Source organism: Rhinoderma darwinii, chromosome 4 (assembly GCF_050947455.1).
Source record: "Rhinoderma darwinii isolate aRhiDar2 chromosome 4, aRhiDar2.hap1, whole genome shotgun sequence".
Lineage (NCBI taxonomy): Eukaryota > Metazoa > Chordata > Amphibia > Anura > Rhinodermatidae > Rhinoderma > Rhinoderma darwinii.
In genome coordinates this window covers 346169077-346193864 of record NC_134690.1, presented here as the reverse complement: position 1 = coordinate 346193864, position 24788 = coordinate 346169077, and the positions used below count along the sequence as shown (strand labels likewise).

At 41.2% G+C, this 24788-nt stretch overlaps 1 protein-coding gene across 1 annotated transcript in view; it reads left to right on the top strand.

Moving 5' to 3' along the window:
• The first annotated feature begins 544 nt into the window (after positions 1–544).
• Positions 545–24788, top strand: part of FNDC1 (fibronectin type III domain containing 1) — a 160683-nt gene continuing 136439 nt past the window's right edge. The window contains exons 1-2 of the mRNA XM_075863750.1: positions 545–567; positions 1836–2092. Of these exons, the coding sequence (XP_075719865.1) occupies positions 545–567; positions 1836–2092 (280 nt within the window). The remainder of the gene's footprint in view (positions 568–1835; positions 2093–24788) is intronic.

The window sequence follows — 24788 nt, the reverse complement described above, 5'->3', positions numbered from 1 at the left end:
ACGTCTATGCTAATGCCTGTTGTCGATGTCGAGAAGCTGTCTAGACCGGATATGTGCATAAATATCTCTGCCTGGATGAGGAGCACGGATTTATGTACAGGCCCTGTATGTAAGTCGAAGTACCTCTGAGGACCGAAGGCTCCGTTCACATCTATTTTGCTTTTACCGTTATTCTTCTCCATCATAGAAAAATAGCGGCCGTGTCGGATCCATTGCATGGCAGACACCAACCGTGCCCCAACTGAACCCACTGACTTTAATGGTTTCTGTCATAATGTCTCGGTTTTTTTTTCTGCCATTTTGGACCGGATCTGTGACTGAGGCCCCTAAGCTTTGAACATAGTCTAACTTGGAAAAATAACTAGCATAATGGGAAAACAAATATAAAATTTCGTTATCTCTGCTGCCTCTATTTTTTAGTGTGTTAAATTCACCTAAAGATCTTTTACATTCAGAGATCTGTCTTATGAACTTTTTATACTTTCTTTATAAAGGGGGGTAATCCAATAAATATAGAGGAAAGAAGCTTTCACCGTCGTCATAGATGGGGTTTCTTTTCCGTAAGCAGTAAGATTCTGAAACGCTGCTAAAGTAGCCTGGATGTATTTTTCTTAAAATAGATAATCTTACAAGTCTATGTTTGCGTAAATCTTAGCGCCTGCAGTTTGTGTCTTGAGTTTTTGCTTTGCCGTCACGGCAGATGTGCACCTGTACATTTATTTCACTTTGTTAAGAAGTTGTCTAACCTTTTTGTTTTTTGTGCGCCGTTGATCCAGTGATTTATTCGGAATTTTGTTTCCCCTTAAGATGAAGAAAATTTACCTCGTAGGATTTACGATGGTTTTTTGAATCTCTTTATTTTTTTTGTGTTCTCATTTTTGTAACTGAAAATCCATTCTACACGTGAATGGAATTCTGCAAGCCCCTTTCAGTTCTATGGGATAGTCGCGGATATTTCTGCATCAAATCTGCCGCGTGTGAACCTAATCCTACAGTGGAAATTTTTTGTTTTATAATCCGAAGCAGTAATGTTATGAAATAAAGTTTGCTGTGGAATATGTTAGTCCAAATTTGTGCAGTGTGTGAATGGTGAAAAAGTGACAATTGCCTTTCAAAAAACATCTCCTTTAGAGGGGTCGTCCGGGCATTTTAAATTTAGGACCTATCCTTAGGTTTTCAATATCAGATTGGTGGGGGTCCGACCTCCGGCACCCCCACTAATCAGCTGATTGGGGCTGCGGCGTTCGATACTGCAGCCTATTCCTAGTTTACCAGGTAAAGCGCTGTACACTTTCGTAGTGGCTCTGTCTGGGATTGCAGTTTCGATCCCATTAAAGTGTACAGCGCTGTGCCTGGTAAATACTGAAAAGGCTGTGATGACTAACGCCTCTTCAGTCCGTATGGTCGTGAGCTTGACGGGAGTCGGATCCCCACCAATCTGATCTTGATGACCTATTATAGGATAGGCCATCGATATAAAATGCCTGGACAACGCCTTTTAATTGGTTGCCTTGTAACTTAGAGCTTTCCTACTTCAGTGACCATTTCTACATTACAGTAGTCACCTCTATTCGTGTCTACTGACGCAGAAGTTGCTATAAGGTTTTTTTGGTTTTTTTTTGCACTCTGAATTGCCCATGCAATGGTTTTGAAAAGTCTTTGCTTTTCTTCTTTCTATGCTGAAGGTGAAAATGTTCCTTATGAAGCTAAACTGACTATATAAATTGTAGGCTGAGGTTCTCACTAGGGGGCACCCTCCCTCTGCTTATAGATGCTGCACATAATTCCCTTGTCTATAGAACAGTAGAGGGATTGCAAAGGAAAGACAGATGAAGAAGGGAAAGGCTGAGACAACTTCTGGATGCGTTAGTTAGGAGTAGTGTCTGGGGCTGTACCACAGAAGGAATTTCTTGCATCCAGGGCTATTTGTTGGTCGTTTCTATTCTCCTACCTCCTTTTTTTCCTACTTGCTTTGGGAGTTTTTTGTCTAGAATGGCTCCAAGGAGTAGGACCAGCCGGAGAATGCCTGCTTTCTTGTCTATCCTGGCCCTTATGCTGCTGACCCTTCTGGATACATCTGCTGCAGTAACAGGTAGGACATAGACTGCTAACTACTATTGATGTTCTGTATGACTCCCCTCCAGGAGTATTCGTAATGTTAAAGCAAACCAAACTATTTACCTAACTTTGGACAGTAATGTTAACCTGCCCAATTTTTTTCTTTTTGTACGTAAGAGAATAAACTTAAAGCTGTGTAATGTCATGGTTAATGTTTCCGCGTATTAATCATTCTGACAGATTGTACTCGTTGATCCACATGTACTCTGTTTTATCTTGATAAATTGCATCAGGCAAATAACTCCAGCTCATAAGCTGCTTCTATCCTAATGTCCATGTAGAACTGAATTAGAAGCACAATACATTTTATCAGATCTAGCACATTGACTCACAACCCTTATTTGTCTTCGCTTCTAAATTAAGAGAATATATAATGTGACACTCCTTTTTTTTTTTTAGGTTTTTTTTTAATATTTATTTTTTTCATTTAATGTTTTTTTTTTTTGTGACTGTACTGATTATAATGCCGACCTGTTCTAACCTGTATAATCTTTTGTGCTTTACAATATTGTAATAATATGATCTCAAGTTTTCTCCTGAAACACCTTTTGCAAGTGTGTGCATAGAAATGCAAGGTACTTTCTGATGAAGTGCTTGTTGTCTTAGAGCCCCCAGTTCCACAGTAAGTCCAGCATAGCAAATTGGTAACTGCACATACGTGTGTGTGTGTGTGTGTGTGTGTGTGTATATAGATCTTGACTGTAGTTCAGCTCATCAACTAATATTAATAGGTTTTTAATTGTTTGAAATATGGCTCATAACTCATGAATGCATACGGACAGTCTGAACGTTGTATCCTACTTTCCCAAGATGTAGTAAAATAGTCTTCTGGTGACAAGACAATCTATAGGTTGCGCACCGTAAAATTTTGGAATGTACGGTTAAATAAACATGATCCTGTTACTGCACTACAGAATATTTAGTAAGCTTTAACCCCTTAAGGACGCAGCCACTTTTGCACCATATGACAGCCTCATTTTTTAAATCTGACGTGTCACTTTATGTGGTAATAACTCAGGAATGCTTCTACCTATCCAAGCGATTCTGAGATTGTTTTCTTGTGACATTGTACTTTAAGTTGGTGAAAAAAGTTGGTCGATATATTCAATATTTTTGTGTGAAAAACACCAAAATGTAGAGAAAATTTGCAAAAAATTAGTATTTTCTAAATTCAAATGTATCTGCTTGTAAGACAGATAATTATACCACACAAAATAGTTACTAGTTAACATTTCCCATATGTCTACTTTAGATTGGCATCGTTTTTTGAACATCCTTTTATTTTTTTAGGATGTTACAAGGCTTATAAGTTTAGCAGCAATTTCTCAAATTTTCAAGAAAATTTCAAAAGCCTATTTTTTTTTTAGGGACTAGTTCAGTTCTGAAGTGGCTTTGAGGGCCTTATATATTAGAAACCCCCACAAATCACCCCATTTTAAAAACTGCACCCCTTAAAGTATTCAAAACAGCATTTAGAAAATTTCTTAACCCTTCAAGCGTTTCACAGGAATTAAAGCAAAGTGGAAGGGAAATTTGCAAATTTCATTCTATTTTTTTTGCAGAAATTCCATTTTTCCTGTAATACTGAAGGTTTTTACCAGAGAAACACAACTGAATATTTATTGCCCTGATTCTGAAGTTTTTAGAAATATCCCACCTGTGGCCCTAGTGTGATACTGGACTGAAACAAAAGCCCCAGAAGCAAAGGAGTACCTAGAGGATTTTTGGGCCTTCCTTTTCTTAAATTTATATTTCAGGCACCATGTCAAGTATGAAGAGGTCTTGTGGTGCAAAAATAAAGGAAACGCCCCAAAAAAGACCCCATTTTGGAGACTACACCGCTCGAGGAATTCATCTAGGGGTGTAGTGAGCATTTTGACCCCACAGGTGTTTCATAGATTTCATTAGAATTGGGCCGTGAAAATGAAAAATTACTTTATTTTCCAATAAGATGTAGCTTTACCTCAAAATGTTTATTTTTTTAAACAAATAAATGAGGAAAAGCACCCCAACATTTGTAAAGAAACTTCTCCAGAGTACGGAAATACCAAACATGTGGTCATAAACGGCTGTTTTGGCAAGCGGCAGGACTCTGAAAGGAAGGCATGCCATTTAGCTTTTGGAGTGCTGGATTGATTTCTCTGCACCATGTCGCATTTGTAAAGGTACCAGTGCAGTGGAAACCCCCCAAAAGTGACTCCATTTGGGAAACTACACCCCTCAAGGAATTTTTCAAGTGGTATAGTGAGCATTTTGACCCCACAGGTGTTTCATACACTGGGCAGTAAAATAATAAAATTTAGATTTTTCAAAGAAAATGTTGCTTTAGCCCCAAATTCATAATTTTCACAAGGGGTTAAAGGAGAAAAAGCACCCACAGTTTGTTACGCAATTTCTCCTGAATACGACAATACCCCATTTGTGGAGATAAACTGCTGTTTGAGCACATGGCGGGGCTCAGAAGGTAAAGAGCACCATGCAACATCTGAGGCCTACTACGATGGCATTTACTGCCCTGTGTCATGAAAACAGAGGCTCTGGGATGTCAAAACATTAGAAACCCAGAAAACTGACCCCATTTAGGAAACTAAACCCCTCAAAGAATTCATCTAGCGTATAGTGAGGAGATTTAGATTGTAATGTAACACCTTTTCAAGGTATTCATCTAGGGGTATAGTGAGAATTTTAAATTTGTGAAGCGACACCCCTCTAGGTATTCATCTAGGGGTATAATAAGAAATACTTTAATTTTAGTAAATAAGGAGGGCAACCTGGAAAACCTGCTATGGAGGGAGAGGGAATGGCAGGTCCCACTACCAACCTACCCACCATTCCATAAAATCCAGCCCAAAAAAGAAATCAAAGGCCTCAGCAAAAAAAGATTTGCTGAGACAACCAATCTCATCTGGATTTGCAACCTAGGTGAGAAAGACACTCCCTCGGGTCCTTGGTATAGTGAGAATTTTTAGTTTTGTTTTAGGTGTTTTTTTACAAATTTTTAAATGATCAAATTTTAAATGGGGCTGGTCAGTAAAAAAATTAATAATTGGTCATGGCCAATATGGGAGACAGAAAAGGTGAATGAAGAATAATTAAATTTAAAAATCTAAGGAGGTATGATAGATTTTGAAACATTGTTTCATGCACAGGCTGGGATTTGTGGGACATGTCTCGCAATGGTATGTGGTGTCCTTACGAATGCCTCGCTTGGCACACACAGCATTTTATTTTGGGCTTCTGTTTTTTTTCAGTGTGGGGGATTTCTGTGGGGAAATGCTGACCGGGAATTATCCTGCTGACGGAAGAACCGAATGAACTGCCCTCCCCTTCCTGGTCACCAAATATCAGGGACTTGATGACCTTTTCCTGAAATTGCAGGAACGTATCCCCACTGCCGGCATATCTGCAGAGGACAAAGGCGTTGTATAAAGCCATCTGTGTAAGATGCACAGACAGCTTTTTATACCATACCTTTGTCTTGCGCATGGCGCTGTATGGTTTTATAACCTGGTCAGACAGGTCAACGCCACCCATATACTTGTTGTGCTCTTGTACGCAGAATGGTTTGGGAACTTGGGTGGTGGATCCACGTACAGGGACAAGGCTGCCTCTGCTGTCGTGTATGCTGGTCAGTATAAGGACGTCCCTTTTATCCTATTTCAGGAGGAGCAGATCGTCGCTGCAGACAGCTCTGCTCTCCTAATTTTAGGATCTGACCCAGCAAAGCTTTGGGGAGGCCCTTCTGATTTTTGCGGATTGTTCCGCACGCCAAGGTGGATCTGGACGAGAGAACTTTTAACAATGGGACACTGTTATAAAAGTTGTCCAGATATAAATGATATCCTTTGCCGAGCAAAGGATGGATAAGATCCGATACGATCTTACCACTAATTCCTAGGAAGGGGTGGGCATTCTGGGGGAACTATTTGGGAGTCTTTTCCCTCATAGACCCTAAAAGAGTAGGTGGAACCGGTGGCACTTTCGCACAGCTTGTAGAACTTTATGCCGTACCGGGCTCTTTTATTGGGTAGATACTGCCTGAAGTGCAGTCTACCCTTGAAGCTGACTAATGATTCATCCACTGAAATATTTTTTTGGGGGGTATAAACTTGGTATAAAAATTGGGTGTAGTGGGCAATTAATGGTCTTCTTTTATATAGCCTATCAAAATTTGGATCCTGCAGGGGTGGGCACTGACTATTGTCATTGTAATGAAGGAACTTCAGGATGGCTTCGAATCGCATCCTTGTCATTACTGTGCGGTAAAGGGGGGTATTATATAAAATATCAGGAGACCAAAACTTTAAAATAACCCCCAAAACCTCCGCAATTCCACTGGGTTTGTGGGGGTCCAGTTTTGGCCTCTCCCATAAAATGAGTCGGGGTTCTGGGCGATAAATTGTTCCGCATAAATGTTAGTCTGCTGGACCATTAAATCTAAAAGGGCGTCTGAAAAAAAAAGTTTAAAATAATCAATGGGGCTGAAACCCATAATTTCAATTTGAATGCCTGAGGGGGCTGTAAATTCAGGCACCTGGGGGGTATAATTGTCCGCAGCTTCCCAGGTCAGCTCGGGCAGAGCAGGACCTACGGCTCTTCTGCGCCGACTGGGGGGGTGCAGACTCGGTCACTGGATGCAGAGGAAGATGGAAGCACGAACTGTGCTTCACCTTCACTTGCGCTGTCCGTATCGGAACACAGCATTTCATATGCTTCCTCGGCTCAGAAGACTCTTTTGGCCATACTAATAAACTCTTGCTACCTAACTAACGAACAATTTTTATTTTTTTACATTTTTTTTTATCAAAAAATGAACTGCTACTGAATTGTGAAATGAGAACAGACCAGCGACCCTGCTGTATTCAATTAGGGTACCCTACCTACCAGGGGTAAAACTGAGACGTGGCATTGCTACCTAACGGGGCACTCGGGCAGTGGGCAATCTAGGGACACAGCAGGGTGATGGCGACTGGGTACTGCGACAGGTGATAGATGGGCACAGATCGCAGCACGGCTGAAGGACACTGTGTGGTACTGAAATTATATAATATATATCTTTTTCTTAACCAGTGGGCACCAAAGGAGGTGATCACTGGTTAGTGGGCACAAAAGGGGCAGATCGCTGGGTTTTTGGGTTCTTTTTTTCACTTCACTGTATTTGTTCTGGTCTCCGACTCTGACAAGCTCTCTGACAGGAATGAGCTTGTCAGAGACGGAGATGCTGGCAAACCACTGCACCTGCGCTGTGATTGGCCTGTCAGTACTGACTGGCCAATCACAGCTCGTTCCGGCACGGGACCACTCTGATTGGTCCTGTGCCGCGAGTCCTGCTCGGCAACTGTCTGACAGTTGCGATCGGGACGCTGTTACCATGTCTGTTGACATGGTGACAGCTTGAAGCTTGGGCGTAACTGTACGCCCTATTGCGGGAAATCACTTTGATTTCGGACGTACAGTCACGCCCAATCGCGGGAAGGGGTTAAGGATGCAATATACAGTTGAAGTTTTAATTTTCCATACACTTTTTAGCCACATTTATTAAAACTCAGTTTTTCACAATTCCTGACATTTAATCCTACCACATATTCCCTCCCCTAGGTCAGTTAGGATCACTACTATATTTCAAGAATGTGAAATGCCAGAATAATACTAGAGACAATGATTGATTTATTTCAGCTTTTTTTATTCTTCACATTCCTAGTGATTCAGTTTACATACAAGTGGTTCATATTTGGAAGCATTGCATTTTAAATGGTCTAAGGGCCTGTTTACATCTGCGTTGGAGACTCTGTTAGGAGCCTCTGTCACAGATCCGGACGAAAATACAGAAAACAGCGCAACATTTGTTTTGTTTTTTTTTGTTTTTTTTTTATTGATTTTTTTTTTTTCTTCTGGTAAAACCACGGACACCATTATGCATACCCAACAGAACCCATTAGTCAGTGGGTTCCATCAGACACCGATGGTGTTTATCATGTAACAATACTGGCGGTACCGGGATTTTCGTATTTATGCTTCTCTGGAGTTGCTGGAGTTTTAGCCCATTCCTCCTGACAGAACTGGTGTAATGGAGTACGGTTTGAAGGCCTTCTCGCTCACACATGCTTTTTCAGTTCTACCCATACATTTTCTATGGGATTGAGTTCAGGGCTTTGTGTTGGCCACCCCATTACCTTCACTTTGTTGCCCTTTTAGAGGGTTTGTCCAGTTTCTAAAAATTGATGTCCCTATCCTCCAGATATCGATGGCCTATCCGAACGATCGGGGTCTGATTCCCGGGACCACCATCGACCATCTGTTTTTAAGAGGCCACATCACTCATTAGAGCGCTTTCTTCCCCTTCATTCCTTATATGCGTGCACTGTTAATCGCTGACACTCTTGTAGCGGCGGTTCACAGTATTACAGCCTTCTTCCATTCACTTCAATGGGAGAAGGTTGTAGTACTGTGGACTGCTGCTACGAGTGTGTCGCCAATTCACAGTACGAGCAGATAAGGATGGAAGGGGAAGCAGCGCTCACACGAGCGTTGTGACTTCTTCAAAATAGCTGATCGGTCGGGTTTGACTCCCAGGACCCCCACCAATCAGATATTGATAGTCTATCCTGAAGATGGGCCATCAATTAGGGACTGGACAACACCTTTAAGCCATTTTGCCACAAATTTGGAAGTATGCTTGGATGTCATTGTCCATTTGGAAGACCCATTTGCGCCCAAGCATTATGTTTCTGGCTGATGCCTTGAGATGTTGCTTCAATATCGCCACATAATTTTCATTCCTCGTAATGCAATCTCTTTTGTGAAGTTCACCAGTCCCACCTGCAGCAAAGCACCCCCACAACATGATGCTGCTGCCCCAGTTCTTCATGTTTTGGTTTGGTGGTGGTTGGCTTGCAAGCATCCTCCTTTCTTGGATGGATTCACATTTTATGGTACCAAAGTACGTTCAACTGTAGGAGACAGAACGCGTCTCCTTTTCTGACCGATATAATGGCTACGTGGTCCCATGGTGTTTAAACTTGCGTATTCTCTTTTGAACAGGTGAACGAGGTACATTTTTAGGCAATTTGAAATTGCTTCCAAGGATGTACCAGGCTTCTTTTTCTGATGTCTTGGCTGAGTTCTTTTGAATTTCCAATGATCTCAAGCAAAGGGGCACAATTAGCCTCAAATTATGCCAATCAGAAGCTTCTAAAGCGATGACATTTTCTTAAATTTTCAAAGCTATTTAAAGGCACAGTCAACTTGGTGTATGTAAACTTCTGAGCCACTGGGAATGTGATGAAAGAAATAAAAGCTGAAATAAATCTCTAATATTCTGATGTTTCACATTCTTGAAATATAGTAGTGATTTTTTTTTTTAATCACTGGTGGCTTTAGTATTCTGTAGTTTATAATAATTTTGCCCAATCTGAAGAGTCAGAGCTGCAGTGAGAAGGGAGAAACCGGCAGTCTGAACCAATGAGGAGGTAGATTTTAGACTACCTCAGACCTCCTGTAGGCACTTTCTGCTAAGCTGTAGTCATAGATCATAGCTCTCCCAAAATGCTCAAACTTCTAAGCAGCAATCACTGAGGAAAATAAATAGCAGGCTTTTTTAAAGTTGTTTTATGACATACCTATTGCCTGGATTGTTTTTATTATTTTTATTTTTTTGCTGAACTGTGAAAAAAAAAATGAAGTTTTCATGGTCTTATTTGCTCACGAGATTATCAGGTCTATATTCTTCATCAGCAAATCTTTTAACAAATTCACACGTTGAATACAATAGGCTTTTTTTGCAGCTATATAGCCAAGGAAACCATTTTGTAAGTTGCCCTTTGTTTGACTATCGATGCACTTTGGGCGCTTGCTCTGATTCTTGTCTATATATTTTCCATTGGCACATGAAAAGTATATTCTATTCAGGATCTTAAATGAAATTTCAACCTCTGTTTTAATCTGGAGTCTTCCCTGTAGGGAACTAAGCAGTATGAGTGAAAAGGCAGGTAAGTGACCACTGAATTTCAGGGACTGCATCACATAACGCAGTAGACCAACTAAGATTTCCATCTTTGAGTACCAAACGATCATCTACTGGCATTGAAACTAAAGTGGTCTTCAGCTTTGATAGGCATCTGCTGCCAAGGCCAAGAAGACCGTGGAATGCATCGAAAGGGCGTAGTTTTAACCTCTACAAATTACTGGGTAGACCATACATAGAGTAATGTATACAGTTTTGGGCAACCTTGAAAAATAAATACAGAGCTAGAGTGGGTGCTGATATGGGCAACCAATCTGATAAATGGGAGAATGCAGTGTTGAGAATGATTTAAAAAAAAAAATAATTATTGTGGGTGAACAGAGGACTGCTTAGGTGGGGTGACCTACCTAATCTCTATGTATAAATATATTAATGTAGAGTACGAAGATCTGTCTAATCTATATCCAGGACTGCAACTATAATAAGGGGGGCATCCAATATGTCCGGTGGGGAGAAGGTTTCACCAGCATCATAGACCGGGTTTCTCTACTGTAAGAGCATATTTGGAGTAATATATTTTGCCTGTAAGAAGATTACAATTGCCTTCTGCCTCGGCCTTCTTCTGGATCAACATTGCAAAATAACTAGGTGAACTTTTCGAATAATGTAACCGCTCCATATAAAAGGGCATGTTACATTGCAACAATTCTGTGCGTCTTATTGTGAATTTGCAAACCTGTACTACTGGGTGACCCTACTGGTTTTCTGTGCCTTGATAATCTACAACATATTCGACACAATATTTTGTATGTATAATCCAATGAAGATTGATCATAATATTTAACTGTCCAATTGTTGACGTAAAGATGGACTACAAAACTCTATAAAGGAAGGACTATTAATGTGGAACAGGTGTTGGATGTGGTTGAGTTTTCCAGCTGTTAGCACATGCTTGGTGTCTCTACTACTTATGGAAAACCAAGTACTTTATGTACAGTTAAAAATAAATTGTCTCATTACCAAAATGGAAACCCTTCTCCCCAAAATGGAGCAAGATGTTTGGAGGAAATGCAAAATGAAGCACAACCTCTTACCAAGCTCTGCAGGTTATTAGTAGGACATAGCATCAGGCCAGTTGGTTTCTTTCCAAACCTCACATTATTTCCATAAGGACACTTGGAATACATCTACATTAAACCTTCTTTAATGATTTGGTACTGTTGGAATCAACCTATGCCAGATTTTTTTTTTTCTTCCTCAAATAGTTCAATGTATTTAAAAGACTTCAATAAGGAAAAAACTGATTTACATAAAAAAATAATTGTACTTTTGTTCCCAAAAGCATAAAGAACCAAAGTGGGGAAAAAGAACGGTAAATGTTCTCAAACATAATGAGATTCTTAATGTCAAACTTTGGTCCCTGAATGTTGATAGTGATTATGACTGTGGGTTCGTAGGGGTTTGTTTAAATATGCAACCAGAGACTTTGCATTGGGTCCTAGAGCTTCATGTTCAGTCTAATAAGACCCCCACCTTCTAAGTGTGCCATTTTAAAACACCGGTGTCTTACTCTATGGTAGATGGGCCTAGGGCCAATCATGAAAGGTGTATTGTTTCAGGAATTTATAATCTTCCTTGAATAATTCTGTTCAGCATTAAAGGTAATGTATTTAAAATATTGATACATTTAAATATATTTTTAAATAGTTTCTGTGTATCTCTTCATACTAATTATTATTATTTATTTTAAAGTCCCATTAATTCCGGGGTGCTATACAATAAGCATATGCTTGCTCTGGGACAGACTAGCGCAGAAGAAGTCAGGGCCCTGTCTGCAAAGGCTTACGATCTACGAGGGAAATGGGAAGGAGACCGAATGTAAGGGTAGAAGCTGCTCGTACAGTTTTATGTAGTGGAGGCAGGGTTGTTGTAGTTTATACGTTTTATGAAAAGGTGGGATCTCCGGTTGCTTTTGAAGGTTTGGATGGTGGGAGAGCATCTGATGTGTTAGGGTAACGAGTTCCAGAGTATGGTGGAATTGCAGGAGAAATCTTGAAGGCAATGATGTAAGGAGCAGACCAGGAGAGCAGAGAAGATATTGTGAGGACCGGAAATTAAGTTTGTGGAGGTATCTGGAGATTAGGACAGAGATATATGGAGGGGAACAGGTTGTTGCTTGCATTGTATGCCATGGTTATGTACTGTGTATTTTGAAATTAATTCGCTGGGCAATGGGTAGCCAGAGAAGGGACTGGCAAAGAGAATTGGCAGAAGAAAAATGAGGGGAGAGTTAGATTAGCTCAGCAAAGAAGTTGAGGAAAAAGAGTGTTCGATGGGAGGCCGCAGAGAAGGATGTTGCAGTGGTCTGGGCGGGGGATAATGGCATGTACAAGCATTTTTGTTGACCTAAGGTTGAGGAAAGATTGTATTTTAGAAATGTTTTTGAGGTAAGAGTTTGGATGTGTTGTCTGAAGGGTAGGGTGAAATTAAAGGTTCTCCTAAGGGAGTAGACTTCTGAGACTGGGGTATATGTGTAGCCATTAACTGTGCAATGGGAGAAAGATGATGAATTCAGTTTTCTCCATATTTAGTTTTAGGAAGCAGGAGGAGATAGCCGATAGACCTTGGAACTCTGGATAGCAGGGTGGTAGCATTGGGGCCAGAGAGGTAAATTTGTGTCGTACGCATGAAATGGGTATTGAAAGCCATGGACTTTTATGAGCTGTTCCAAGCCAAAAGTATAGATGGAGAAGAGTATGGGTCAAAGGACAAAGTTGCAAGGGACACCAACCGAGAAGGAAGGTGAAAAGTGGAGGTAGTGTGTAAGCCGGAGACACTAATTGTACTGTTGGTGAAGGTTGAGGATACCAAGGCATGAGAGAATTTGAACAAGAGTGAGTGGTCAACTGTGTCAAAGGCCGAGGAAAGGTCTAGAAGGAGAAGCAGAGGGTAATTTTGTAGGGCTTTGGCAGCTAAGAGATCATTAGTGACTTTGGTTAATGCCCTTTTAGTAGAATGGTGGGGTCTCAAGCTGGATTGTAGGTGGTCCAAAAGAGTTGAATGAAAGGTGGGAGGACCGTTTAAGGTGGACACGTTGCGCAAGAAGTTTTGAGGCAAATGTATCGAGATGAGGCAATAGCTGGACAGAGGGTGGGTTGGCTTCTTAAGGATTGGTTTGGTAGCTGCATGTTTAAATGAAGGGAAGACAACCATAGTTAGAGGCTCTGTCACCAGGTAATAAGTGCCCTATCTCTGTTTTTCCAAATAAAAACCACTGTTCTCTATATTACAGCGCCGATCAGATTATGTAGGAGATAGGGCATTTATCTGGTGACAGAGCATCTTTAATGAGGATAAATAGATTGGTTATGGCTAGGATAAAGACAGTAGAAAGTTTTAGGGATGAGGTGGGATGGGATTGAATAAAATACTCAGGCGTGGTGTGATTTAGAGAGTAGGATGGAAAGCTTTCCATTAATAAAGGTGGCGAAGCAGGTTATAGATGAAGAGCCATGTGCAGTTGTATACAGGGGATGTGGGGACTGTAGGTCCTCAGCTGAGATGAAAGATGTGGGCGGGGTACTGAGTAGACAGTTTAAAGTGTTAATTATTTGGGGTTGAGGGACAGAATGACATGACAGTAGGAAAATAGGCTTGTTTAGCAGAAGTGAATGCGCATTAGATGTTGAACTGTTTTTGTATGTTGCAAAGTCTCCCTTGAAGTGGGTTTTCTTCCAACGCTACTCTTCAACCTTGGAAAATTGTCGTGTTTTTTTTCCGTCAGATTTATGTGCTAGGGCTGCCTATTGATTTGTCGAGTTCTGTTGTGTGTGTGAAAGGGGCCACTGAATTAAAGTTTTTTTTTTTTTTCCTAAAACGGTCAATCTGTGTTTAATGCAGCTTTATAATTTATTTTTATTCTTTTTACTTTTTGAGATACAGCTGCTCTGTATTCTGCATACAGAGCATCAGTATCGTTCCTGATGACCTGAATCCGTCAGTCCTGCGAACCTGACAGGTTCAGTGTCAGACACGCAGGATCGTGCTGTTACCAATGGCATCTAAGTTCATAACTTAGATGAGATTGATAACTGGTGGATCCTGCGTGTCTGAACCAGTCAGTCCCGCGGACCTGATGGATACAGAATACAGCGTAAGATACAGCTGCTCTGTATGCAGAATACAGAGCAGCTGTATCTCAAAGTAAAAAGAATATTTAATAAAAACTAAATATCAAGTTGTACCAAACACACTGACCTTTCTATTAAAGGGTAACTAAACGTTCAACATACTTCTGACATGTCAGTGACATGTCAGAAGTTTTTGATTGGTGGGGGTCCGAGCACTCAGACCCCCACCAACCGCTAAAACGAAGTGGCAGAAGCGCTGAGCTGCTTCTTTTCAGTTCGTTTTTTTACGGAAATCGATGTAGCGGGCTCAATTGAAAGTCTATGAGCCCGTACACCGCTACATCGGCTATCTGGTAAATATGGAGATATGTCTGCATCAGTAAGTAGAAGTGAGAGAGAGAGAGAAGGTGTGAGAAGGAAAGGACGTGGAGTGGTTGTGGGTGTTTAGAGACTAAGGCTTTAATGTCTAAGAGTAGGTCATGTGAGAGGGAGAAACCTAGTTCTTATCGAAGTGTCTGGGGCTGGGTGACCTAAAAATAGTTTTAAGGCAAGGGGAGCAATTGCATTAATGAAAATGTGGTGTTTTAGTGAAGTAGAATTTGCTAGAAAGAAGATTGAATAGAGTGATTTGTGGTGTACAGAAGTTCTCTTCCGTTCTGGTCTAATTCCGAATGGTGTACTTGTGAAGTTTCATTTAGGGATGTTGCTTCGTACATTTTGTTACCTGCCACGCTCCCTAAAGAGACCAGTAGTAACATAACCGCACAAGTCCTCCCCAAGAGAGGACACCCCTAAACCCACATGTTTATATGTTTGCTGCAATGTCTCAGACTCCTAGCTTGTTTTCTTTGGAGGTTACATCCAGCTAGTCAGTCCTTGATCAACCAAATTCCTGACATCCAAAGCTTGCAAGATAACAAATGTTTTGCTATGAAATGGCAGATGATTTTGGAACCTAAACATGGCTCATCCGCTCACTGTATTTCAGAAAGTTCATGTCAAAAGTCTGCATAAAACCAAACGTGACTCCTTGGCACGTCTGAGAAAATATAAACACGTATTAATATTCTTGGAAGAATTTCATGGGATTTTTGTTTCTTCGCTTCAAGATTTACTACCTCTGCATTTCAACTGACAAGCCAATGTTGATATAGTCATTAACTCGGTGGTAGTCCAAAACATATTGGAGGGGATTTTAAGTAGTGCAGGAGAAATTTGGAGGGGTAGGATCAGGTTCTTGCTTTCATTTTCCAAAAAAGCTGGAATCTGATTGGTGGTTTAATTCTGATTTATTATACTGGGAATATCTTTCAATGCATTTAGTTTAGCAGTGTCTCTATTAAACTACGGTAGATGAGACACCCCATCTATAGGATTATCTCCCCAGACTAAGCCTCCTTTTCCAATCAGACCAGAATAATGGATAGCCTATAGCCATTGGTTGGTTTACATAATAAACACTGATCGATTTATTTATTCTTAAAGTTTAATTTTTTTTTCTTTTACATTTTATTCTAGTATTCTGCAGAAGTAATCTTCCATTATAAACCAGAAATGCTATTCTATGTCAAAACCCTGAATTTTAGGACCTATTGATAATACTTAAATGCTTAACATTGCTCTATGTATCTGTTTATTTTTTTTCAATAGTTCTTATTGGTTTTATCAATTTTAACAGGGCGTGAACATTAAAGACAGTTATTGAATGGTAAAGTAGTACAGCTAACACATACATGTGGTTGGAACATCAATAGGGAAAAGGATAGGAAAAGCCACCATGGAGAGAGAGTGGGTGAAGGCCTTCGTTCAAGGAGGAGACAATTGAAGTGGGGAGTCGTAAGCCAATCAGGGATGCCAGATTTACTGATCTTTCCTTTTAGTGTCACACAGGACAACACAGATAGCAAGTGTGAGGTATGTTTACTTATTTAAAGTGCATTTCCAGTAATCTGGAGACAAGGCTTTCTGTATGTGTGTAATGGAGTCTCCAATAAAATTGGTATAGTTGTCCCCCTTTTCAAGTTGTAATACACAAGACTGGACGCCATTGCCTTCAGTGAACGGAGGAGTCTGAATGAGATGTTTGCAGGTAACTCTATTCCTTAAGACTACATGCACATGTTGCGGAATATCCATACCAAAACCACAGATAAACACAGGTAATTCCACAGGTAAAATCCACACTTCGGCTGGCTCATAAACGCTGCGTAATTTCTGAAATGGGATTCTGTGCGGAAATTCTGCAGCATTCACAGTACCAGCAGAGTGGATGAGATTTAAACAAATCTCATCCACACGCTGTGGAAAAATCTGCTGAGAAAACGTTTAACAACCGCACCGCAGGTCAATTTATGAATTCTTTCAATTTTTCATTGCACTTTTGCGGTCTCTGCGGCCCGCGAGGCACCGTCGCTCCCTTGGGAGAGGAAAGAGCAGGCCGAAGGAGAAATGCACCAGGGCTCCTTCATGTCGTCATAAGGGAGTGCAGTCTATTGGTAGGTGAGCAATATCCCCTGTAGATAGTGCCCCACCCCCCCTATCGATAGCGCTACATTCCCCATGGGCCATACCGCCGAACCGTCAAGCGGGACAGTCGCGGATTCTGGGTGGTGCCCCGGGCGCCCGGGGGTATGTCCCGCTGTCAACTGTATCTGCGTCCTCTGGACGCTCATTTAAAAGAGATTTTCCACATCCCTCTCAGTAAATCCCTGCAGGAGAGAGACTTTTTTTTAAGACCGTTTTTCAGATCAAAAGAATCCTGCTATACAGACAATCTGGGAGACTTTGATTATTGAACTAACATAGAGATTACCCTAAAAAGTCACCTGTCTGAGAAAAAAATAAATTGTTAAATATATGTGAACAATCATGATTTGAGGATTATATGTAACTTATGTTTTTTGCCATTTCTCATTTACCTTGAATTTACACTTATAGTGTGTCCACCTTTTTATAGGTCCAGTCCAAAATTTCTATGCTGATGAATTTTTTAAATATATCTTAATAGTGGTCAGAACTCCATTTCTATGATACTCCGCTCCAATTAACCTGTATAGATGTCTATTTAAAACATAATGTTCTGTCTGCCTTCAGCTTCCACCAGAGGGAGCTTAGGAGTCTTGCCAATAATCATTATGATCTCCCAGAAACAAAATAACTATAATTATTGCTACTTGTGAACGGTTCTTAAGGTATGATTTAAGATCATGTAGTGGAATACACTTTAAATCCTATGAACCTTGATGTATAAATTCAGATTTATAATCTAGATTTAAAAACTAGTGCTCATTTACTTGCAGGTTGCACGCATTAATTGAAAATAATTAGTGTAGGAGCAGATGGTGAGCGAGATGGCTAAAATAACTTTAATATCTTACCCAAACAGTTGCAAGCGGTTTGTGTTTTCTGTAGGGGGAACTTGCTAGTTAATAAAGTCATGTAAGTACAGCAGCCTCCGTACTGATTCACAGTGTGCAGGAATGTAAGAACAGGAGGGTGGGGGGGGGGGGTGCAGGTGTAATGGGAGCTCGCTAGCTTGTAGAAAGAGTGACCATGACCAGGCTGCAGCTCCACTGTTTCTCCAACTTGGCAAACTGTAACTTCCTGTTAGTGAATTAGGACTAAAGAGAGGTCGGCAGCAGAAAAAAGCCATGCTTTGAAGGGAAAAGTTCCACAAAGGTACTGTACATGAGGCTCTAAGAGTGCTGAATAGGTACAGAAGAAAAGAGGACCACAGGTGTTTATCATAATTTAGAGACAGGTCACACATTAATGGTGCCCTTTTAGAGAGATCACTTTTTGATTGTTATATTTGACAGCAGTGTTGTTAAAGGGGTTGTCCACATACTAATGACCAATCCTGTGGATAGTATGAAAAATGCGTGATCGGTGGAGGTCAGACACCCGGACTCTGCACCGATCAGCTGCTATGGGTGCCGGATGTTATGTAGTGTATGCAGTATTTGGAGCCGGAGGGAGATGGCTCAGACTACTGCATAGCGGCCATGCTGTGGAACCGCAACTCTGCTCCTATTCACTTGAATAGCAGCAGTACTGCAGCTTGGCCGCTATTCAGTAGTCTGAGCCATCTTCTTCTTGATCCAAATACTGCATACACTACATAGCAGCTGATCGGTGCGGGGTCCGGGTGTTGGACCCCCACCAATTTTTATATACTGATGACTTATCCTGTGGATAGGTCATTAGTTTTCTGTGAGTGGACAACCCCTTTTTAAGGCTCCGAAGTTCAATAGAAGCAAAAGTATTTCCTGTATACTAAGCAGGATAAAAGTTTTGAACATTAACATTGTTGGAGTCTAAAGGTAGCTTTTATTTTTTTTTCTTCTTTCCATGATGGAAAAATGTCTTTTAAAGTAAGTTTCCATATGATTGAGAAATAAATCAAACTACTAGACAACATGTAAGACATAAGCATAATCTTTTGGGAGGAATTTTAATTTCTTGCTGGTGTTGTGGAACAAAAATATCGTTATTAGATGTTTCTGGTCTTAGCGATCCCAAAGTTTGCTCACTTCCTGAATGCCTTCTGGATTGTTTTTCATTTTATCCTTTTTTTTTTTTTGCCATGGAGTTTGTCGGTTCTATTGATATTAGTTTTTGAGCATGAAAACCGGTTTACAATTTTGATCATTTTTAGACTTGATTTATGAATTGTAGCAATTGTGACCAAGTTGGGGGGGGGGGGGGGGCTAAAAAAAAAAACCTACAGCAGGATTACAGTCATAAGAAAAGGAAGTGAATCAAGGTTAGAGAAGGCCTCTAGACAAAATATGGTGGGGCGCCCGCTCTACAGTAACCCTGTCATATAATGAGAGGATTACTTAAAACCATTCTTCGACCGTGAGATAAGTCAGAGGTGTACATATCCACATGTCCCTGAAACATGCATGTTTTGGCCACCAGATTTCTTTTACTTAGTAGTGCAGACAGGTGGGGCATTAGAGCGCCATACAAGTAGGCCCTTAGGTGATAAAGGCAATATCCCAGGGGCCTATAATCTGACTTTGTTTTTATCAGTTCATGGTATTCCATTCGGACAGGATCAAGCAATGTTTAAAAAAAAAAAAAAAGAAATAACAATTTTGTAAAATATGGAACTATTTTTTTTTGTGGTGGACTAGTGGTGTTTTATATCATGAAGGCCTCTAATGGATTTAATTAATTTGACTGTTTACGCCGTATGCAGCAACATGTTCTGTAAAACCAAATTATTAATATTAATGGTCCTTTTTTGTTCAGGTGCCAAGTGTCTCTTCCATTTTTTTCTGTCTATAATGGCGCCAGGCTCTTGGTGGTTTTTCTGAATCCAGACTATTTAAAACTTTCCTTGTTATTCTCTCATTACAAACACCTTTGAAAAGCTCTAAGCAAAGGTATCACATTTAACAACGTGCCTTTTTTTTTTTTAGTACCTTATTTTATGTGGTTGGATTTATTCACTTTATTCTGTCCTTCTCTGAACTGAGCTAGTTTAAAAGAAGTATAAACATATTACATTGCTATACGTGGAACTTACGGTGAACTTGGTTGGTGCCTCAGGGTTCATTGTAGAAGAAAATACCAGACCTCCCTTTTAGTATTATTTTCTGCGGACTGAAGTCTTGCAGCTACAATGTAATAACCGACGTGGTCTCATAGATTTCTGGAAGCTTGTTTGTGGGTTTTAAATGGCTTTTGGCATTCAATCGATACTTATTTTAACCTAAAGTACACTCCGTTCAGGATTATACTATTACAGAATAAAGCGGAAAATGAAATCTGTCAAAAGCAATTGTCAATATTTAGCTCCACAACGCGCGACCACAAGGCCCCAGATATTCAGCTAATTTTCCATAGAATTAGTAAACATCCCACATATTTCATGGCAGGTCTAGAGTAACCCTATGATTTGTTGCACAACAAGTCAAAATACAGAATGGCCTTCGGTTACTCTTTATTGTTAACATGTCAGGAGGTGCTTTGCAAAAGTGTGCTTGGACGGTCCCCTCACTGGTTTACACATGTTGCGTTGTGTTACTGTTTATGTGCTTTATGTTGGCAATTTGTGCCTTTTTAATAGCCATTAATTTTCATACACGGGAGATGTTGGCCTACTCTGGTAATGTGTGCCGATGCCGGAGAGTGGCGCCACACGAGCACCAGTTGTAGGTGGAGTGAGTATATTTAAGGAGGTGCTGGGGTGTGGGGAGAGTGCATAGTGGCTCCGTACACAAGACAGAGCCTGTATGGTACCAGTTTATGGAGGTTTTCTCCCCTTGAAACAATGTTTCTAGGGGGAAATACCTTTTGTAATATGTCATTAATAGAATATGCCACAATTTTTATTTTCTTTGACTGTCTAAACCTAACAGAAAAATAATGCCTAATGCACACAAACGCGTGTGCCGCCTGAGTCCCGCCCATGATCCGTGGAAAGATAGGACATGTCTTATCTTTCCATGGATCGGAGAGTTGGGTCCGTGAAAGTTTTCACAGAACCAATCAGGTGCCACTCGGATGTTGTGAAAAACGTCACGAGTGGTGCTCTGTCGTGTGCAACTGGCATAACTCTGTATAAAAAGTAGAATCCCATATATTTCTATGGGTACCGATTTTACACTGTACAATTCGGATCTTTTACGAAGTCACAGTACAGCCATGTGGATGAGCCCAATAAGTTCATGGTGTACATGCAATTGGGAATATTTCTTCCTGCAATAATATGTAAAATAGCTGGACTATAACCTTTTGTTCCTGAAGCAGGCAATAGATTATAGGTATTATAATTGCTCTACTAGAAATAGGCCATGTAGTTCAATCTTAACATGGCATAATTTTCATGGCAGATGTTGGTGTGTTTAAACTTCCCAGTAAGATGTCCCAAAAATGCGTTCTTACATAGCACAGCAGCCACAATGAAAGATCATTGTATAGTCTTTACAATGCGCCGTCTGTTAACAAAAAGGAAAAAGGCAACTGTTATTCTAACTGTGCCAAATGTGGACGTTCTACATATAATCTGCAAAATTACTCTGGTTAACTTCTTAGAACCTTTCAATTACCCGTTCATTAGATTTTATGAAGTAGTTTCTATAAAATCATAAACCCACTTGATCATTTTCATGATTTTTTTTTTTTCATTTTTATTTTTTTATTTTTTGTAACCTGAAGATTGGAATTATGGGATAATCACCTTGTTTATGGGAAGTGATAACCTATGTACTTGATTTCTCTACTCCTGGAATGGTAGACACTTTGTCTGCTGTTTTCCCTATTTTGGATATGATGCTTCTATGCAAGTCATATTTTGCTAATGCACTTGACAAACATTTCCTTTATTTCATCCTGATGCATGTATGAATTCCAGTCTAACAGTAGGACAGTAAATTTTAGTGATCTGAAAAGATCAGTAATTTTAAAGGAGCCTTGTTTTGTCTCGTTTTATGATGTTTCAAATAGCACGTATATTTGAGACTTATTCAAGATCTCTGGTCTTCCATGGGACTTTTTTAAGAGTTGTTTGTTATTCAATTTCTAAAAATGTCATGTTCTTTTTCAACAAACTGTGCTCTTAACCCCTTTGCGCCCCATGATGTACAGTTATTTTAGGAGTGGGAAGCAGTTGGCGTGAATTGCGGTACAGTTATGGCATCACATTAAGACATCACTGTGGCGAGTAGGGAGGGTTGCTGGCATGCGTGACAACTGTACTGTAATCATGTTTTCAGTACGGGACAGTAGTTCCACAGAGAGGCAGGGACTCCTAGCGTCGTACAGAACTATGATGCTAGGAGCCCGGCTCCTTGCAGTGTATTCGGTCCGGGACTTGCGGCCAAAATACGTTCCGTCCATTACGGACCGAACATGCTCGTGTGTGAATCCAGCCTAAGGGTTCATGTTTGGAACAAAAAAACAAAACCTTAGCAGGTACTCCTATTCAGTATAATGCCTTCTTAGCAGGTGCCCCATACATTATAATTGCCCCTACAGTATACTGCTCATTAGCAGGTGCCCTCCTACAGTAAAATGCCCCCTGAGCAGGTGCCCTCCTACAGTAAAATGCCCACTTAGCAGGTGCCACCGTACAGTATAATGATTCATAGTGCCTAACAAATAAATAATAAAATAAACACTTCCCTAGCCCCGTTCCCACGACGAGTGGAGGAGAACCCTCTGCTCCTCCTGCTCTGTGCAATGAGTGGCCTGGCGCAGACAGGCGCAATTTAATCACTGCATTGGGCCGGTCTGTGCCGAGCTGCTCACGGCCGCTTCACACATTGAATGCTGAAGCAGGGAGTGTAACGTCCATGGTCGCTGACCAGGAACCCCTTCCATCCAGTCGACGCCCTTCTCTCCAGAGATGTCTGCACAGTGACCACCAGCGTGCTCTTTCGAGCTCCGTCCAGACTTAAGAAGCCAAAGCGCACGCAGGTGGGAAATTGAGCTGATTGCTCCCAGAGCATCCTGGGCTATAAGGACTGTGTCCCTCCCTGCAATGCCTGAGCGTTGTTTGTCGTATCCAAAGTTTGTGTATGCAAATGGTCTCCTAGTGTTTTCCAGTTCCCAGTGTTTCCTGTATCCTGTGCTGTCCTGGTCAAGTGCCGTGCTGAGCTGTATTCCACGCCTGTCCTGCTACTCCACGCCTGACGTCTACCTGCTGCCTAGCTGCTAACTGTTTTTACTGGACGTGTATCTGAAGATAAACCAAAAGTAGAGATCCACATGCCCCTACCTATGGCTCACCATCTCACGCTACTTAGGACTTCCTGGGGTTCTCCTCTTTGCCTTAACAATCGGTTAACTTGGTTCCTGTTATCTGCAAAGGTGTTTCTCAGTTATATTTCTCTGATTCAAATACAAGAAGGGTAGGTTCCAGGCGATTATAGAGGTCAGGGAAATAGGGACATGAGGAGTTTATTAAAACGTAACCTTATTTGAAATATAAGTAAAAAGGGGAATTTTTATAAGCAAATAATGCTGTAGAAAATAGAAGTGCTGGTCTCAAACTAATTGTGTTGTAGAAAATTCTACATTGGACCTCTTGTCCCCATGTGAAATTTCTGAGGTCCACACAAATTAAACTCCTCCACTGATACACTGTTATGTCAGGGGTTGTTATTTCATGTTCGATTTAATATCCCAAAAATTCAGAAGTACAATTCTTGTCATTTTATATTAGGAATATTTATTTATTAGTGGATTGGCCATCCGTGTACTCCCAGCCCTGCTACTAACGTGTACACAGATGATACACGTCGCAGATTGTAATGTCAAGTTACTCTCCGGTCAGAATAATTACTGTGATCTGGGTTCACAGTAGTCAGAGACCTAAGACACTGCTTTTATTTATCAGACGGTGCTACGTAAAATGTAAGCTCTGCAGTACCACAATAAGAAATAACTATGCTGCTCGTGCAGGGGGGCACGAAGGCAGAAGTCATCTCTGTCTAAGTGTCATACTGTCAGTGTCCTGGCAGTTATACATGGCAGTTGGACAGGTAAGCTGCAAAACTAAACAAACTAGCACACACTCAAATTATTAGATTCCATATTCTATCTGTTTACAAACAAACATGTTCGCTACCGCGCTCATCATTATAGCTGCTATCGGTTTACAATCCGATCGCCCATTTAGGCCTTGGCAAAAAACAGTCCACATCAGTCTCTCTCTCCTTGCCTCGCCCATGTACAGCTCCCATACACTATTCACTTTCCTCAGTCAACTTAACCCATCTCATCAGGGGCGTAACTAGGAAAGACTGGGCCCCATAGCAAACTTTTGACTGGGGCCCCCCCTGTAGGTAGCGCCATACAGCCCCCTCTGTAGATAACGCCATACAGCCCCCTGTAGGTAACGCCATACAGCCCCCACTGTAGGTAACGCCATACAGCCCCCACTGTAGGTAACGCCATACAGCCCCCACTGTAGGTAACTCCATACAGCCCCCACTGTAGGTAACGCCATACAGCCCCCACTGTAGGTAACGCCATACAGCCCCCACTGTAGGTAACGCCATACAGCCCCCACTGTAGGTAACGCCATACAGCCCCCACTGTAGGTAAAGCCATGCAGCCCCAACCCCCCAAAAAAATCCGACCTACAGTGTGTCCCCCACAAAAGACATGTATCCCCTATCCACAGGATAGGGGATACATGTGTGATCGCTGGCAGCGATAGGGAGAATGGGGGACTGAAAGTCCCCTGAAGTTCTCCATGACTAACCTCTGACTTCTGGCGTCTGCGCAGCTCAATAAAAATGAAAGGAGCGCTGGTCACGCATGCGCACAAGCGCGACCGGCGCTCCATTCATTTCTACAGAGCTGCCGACACAGACCCCGGAAGTCCAAGGTTTGTGATGGAGAACTTCAGGGGACTTTCCGTCCCCCGTTCTCCCTATCAATGCTAGCGATCACACATGTATCCCCTATCCTGTGGATAGGGGATACATGTCTTTTGTTTAATGGCAGAGCGTGGAGATACCTAAAGGACCTGTGATGATGTTTTCAGCATGTGACTGGGACAGGAGGGGCGGAGTTTATCAGTGGAGAGACCTGGTGGATGAAGGACCTGTGATATC